This window comes from Atta colombica, unplaced genomic scaffold (genome assembly GCF_001594045.1).
Source record: "Atta colombica isolate Treedump-2 unplaced genomic scaffold, Acol1.0 scaffold38, whole genome shotgun sequence".
NCBI lineage: Eukaryota > Metazoa > Arthropoda > Insecta > Hymenoptera > Formicidae > Atta > Atta colombica.
In genome coordinates this window covers 1,984,949-1,988,597 of record NW_017259490.1, presented here as the reverse complement: position 1 = coordinate 1,988,597, position 3,649 = coordinate 1,984,949, and the positions used below count along the sequence as shown (strand labels likewise).

General features: G+C 28.6%; 1 protein-coding gene across 1 annotated transcript; it reads right to left on the bottom strand.

Moving 5' to 3' along the window:
- Nucleotides 1–460: 460 nt before the first annotated feature.
- On the bottom strand, nucleotides 461–2,697 carry LOC108690949. Its single transcript, XM_018198505.1, has 3 exons — nucleotides 2,522–2,697; nucleotides 1,196–1,355; nucleotides 461–974 (listed from the first exon to the last, which is right to left on the bottom strand). Exons 1-3 carry the CDS (start codon nucleotides 2,654–2,656, stop codon nucleotides 820–822), a joined length of 450 nt encoding a protein of 149 aa, XP_018053994.1. The 5' UTR covers nucleotides 2,657–2,697; the 3' UTR covers nucleotides 461–819.
- Between the last annotated feature and the right edge of the window lie 952 nt (nucleotides 2,698–3,649).

Here is a 3,649-nt window from a genome sequence, read left to right as displayed (position 1 = left end):
TATATATAGAATTTATATATATTTACTATTACTTGTAGCAATAATAATTTAGCTAAATAGATCTGGAAATCATTTTGTTGAATCATTTAAATAATTATGTAGAAATCTCAAACATGATTAATGCTGTAAAAAGTTTCCCAGATAATACTTATTGATTTACGTTTTGTCTATTTCTAATATATTTTCAAATCGAGTATCGTTTCGTGAACTGCATTTAGATTTATAGAAAAATGTTTTCGCATTGGTCTAACATCACAAAAGTGGCATTCATGAAATTTGCATTTGACACGCGTGACGATGCTGAAGTGTGGATGCGTGAGTCGCATGAATGATTATCCAACGACGTGTTTATTATGCAACACAATTCATTCTTTCACAAACTATTTTTATACGCTTATTTACGAAAATCGGGCGAAAATCGGGGAAAATTAACGTATACAATCAATTAATAAAGATTTGTTTTTATATTAATAGTGAAAGTATATAAAAAAAGTATTTAAAAAGAAGTAAATAAAGAAAAATATTTCGTGTAGTATAAACAATGTTACACAAAAAAATTTATGTTTCCTATACCTATAGAAATTGCGATACAATATCGTTGCTGAATTAATAATCAAAACTCTTTTATTTTCATGTAGAACAAGAATACAATCAGAATACAAAAATATCTTGTCATAATTAATAAACTCTTGCGGGAAATAAAAGAATTTAAAAAATATAATTAAAATATAATTTAAAATATAATTTAAAAATTAAAAAATTTCCTTTATTTTAATAAATGCATGAATTATGATAAAAAGTTATTTCGCATACAATTGTTTAATGCGCCGCTGCGATGATTGTGATGGAGGATCTCGTGTTGGGAGCGCCGCGAATATTGATCTTGCCTTTGGATGATCCTAAAGTCGTTGGTTCATCACATGCTACCGCGTAACTACCATTGTCATTCACTACACTAGTGTAATGAAGAATTCCTACATAAGAAAGAATATTTAAGATTGTTATTGCTTATCAGGAATTGTACTTAATGTATTGTAGTATTAAAAAATAGTCTTTAATTATAAATTAATATAAACGCTAATTATTTTATAATTGATTACATGTTCTTTGCTTTTCTCTTATTAGCAGCATATTCTTTTGTAATTTTCAATGTCGAATCAAATCAAATTATACAAACTTGTTAATGTTTCCTCACCATTAGTGACAGACAACGTTAGGGTAGTTGACTGAACTCTGTCTGTTGGATTGTTAAACACGATAACTCGGCGAAAGACTGTTTCGTCGGCATATCTTCTTCCAATTTCAATATTTCCGATGAATCCAGTGGCCGCATATGTCTCGGGTAGAAGATTTTTCTGTACAAACATAGCATAAGATATAGAACTTTCTTAATGATAGAAATTTTTTTCTTAATAGAAATATTCTTCGCAAAAATATTTTTCTTCTACATATATACATACAATAGTATATAATATACTATTTATGATTGGTTGTTTCATCTCTCGATACATTTTACGCGTTAGGTAAAGCTAACAATTCACGCAATGATTGAATACTTATTTTGCTACTTATCTAACTCATAAAATTTATCAAAAGGTGGAATGACCGGCCCTTATCTTAATATTTAGACGCATAATACTTAGATTTTAGAACTTTTATACAATCAATCCCTAGATTATCTTATTAAAAATCGATAAAAATCGATAACAACGTTTATGAGAATAAAGATCCAATTGACGATATACATTGTTTTGCTCTATATTACAAAATATTATAAAATGTCATAAAATGTTATTACGAAGTATCTTAATGTTTACATTAAGTATTAAAAATAAGAAATAACAGATTATTTTAGTAAAAGTCTAGATTCTTCAAAGAAACGGATATAAATATTAATGTGTGCCTTTACTGTTAATGAAGATTAAATTTAATTTTAGGTAATCTACAATTTTTCTATCAGAATTCAGAATTTTATTTATAATTATCGTGTTCTATTTGTTCATAAACAAATGTGCTGTGTAGTTTAGCGAAAAATATTTGAAAAATCAAAAGTACACATATATTATAAATGCTAAAGTTGGGAAAGTTACATTATAAAAATAACTTGTTACACACCATTATCATTATAAAAAAAATAAGTCATTACAATTTCCATTATTTTTTCACCGAATTTTATAAACTTTTTTTTAGAATGGACACGAGCTAAAATTTTAAATACTTCAGCGAAAATTGTTTTTTTTTCTGTGAATATCATATAATTCCATTTTGAAATTTGTCACAATCAACTAAACTAATGCCCATTTCTGATGTAAATTAACTTTAATTTTAATTTATTTTATTTTTCATTTTGTAATTCTAAGAATAAAAAAATAAACAGTAATCTTAAATCGAAATTAAAGTTAATCTATAATACATTAATGGAAACGCGGACATAAAGGAATTGTTTTAATCTGACTATTTATATACATATATATTTGTGAGTTTTTATCTATTCATAAAACATGATAAATTATTAACTCACCAGCGCCGTTTTTGGCACAATATCCTTCTCGGTGAAGTCAATCTGGACATTCTTCGTTTGTGATAGATCGACAGCAGCAACCGTTTGCAGGAGGCCAAGAATCGCGAGCGCAAGAACAACGATCGGACGTGACATTTCGATACGGTTTGATCGGATCTCAAGGTGTGTCCGTTTCTTTTATAGGGCAGCTCGAGTGATGCGTCAAGGTGAGCCTGCCTTATCTGCACAGTTCTTTTATGATTTCTCCATTGCTGGTGGCCCTACCGTGTTTCTTCCTCGCGGAATACAAATAAGAAAAACGCGACTGCGATAAAGGCACGTATATGCCGTCCGTCTGGTTCGCAGGGCCATGCGTGGTCGACGAATTCTCGCGGATGACCCTCGAAAAGAATATCGTCCGTCCGATTGGTATTCGAGACAAGCACTTGATGCCCCAGGTGCCAGTAATAAAAAAACACTGTTTTTTTTTGTTGGAGTTCTTACTTATGAAAGCTATCCGCATGACTACGGCGAAAATAGTGTAACTTTTAAATTTTCGACCAGTTTTTCGAACTTACAAGCTTATTGTTTTCGAAGAGACTTTTTTAGATTACTTTTTCCTCTGATCTTAAAGATTGAATATATAAGAAGAAATATATAAGAAAAATATATAAAAAAACATAAAAATTTGCATTTTTAGATGGGAATAATAATAATGTTATGCAATTTGTAATAAATTTAATAACTGCTTTTTGTTATTTATATACAATTTATATAATATACATGTAATATATAAAATGATTGGATATAACAGGGCAATAGGACTCAAGCACGATAATTCTTGTGCAAATCAAATGGTTATCAAAATAATTAATCCGCTTACATGTTTCGGCTCACTTTTAAGCCATCTTCAGAGACAGTATGATGTTTGTAATTACAAAAAAAAATTTTTTTCTTACAAACTAATTCATTTCAGTGAACCACCTCCACTTATTAACGGAAATTATATAAAAACAAACTCTAACAACAATCTAAAATGTATTAAAATTATTAAAAGATAAATTTTTTTTGGAGGAGGAAGCAAAAACGATTTATTATAAAACAATAAAAGGTAGCTCACTAAAATACATAATATATAATATAATATAG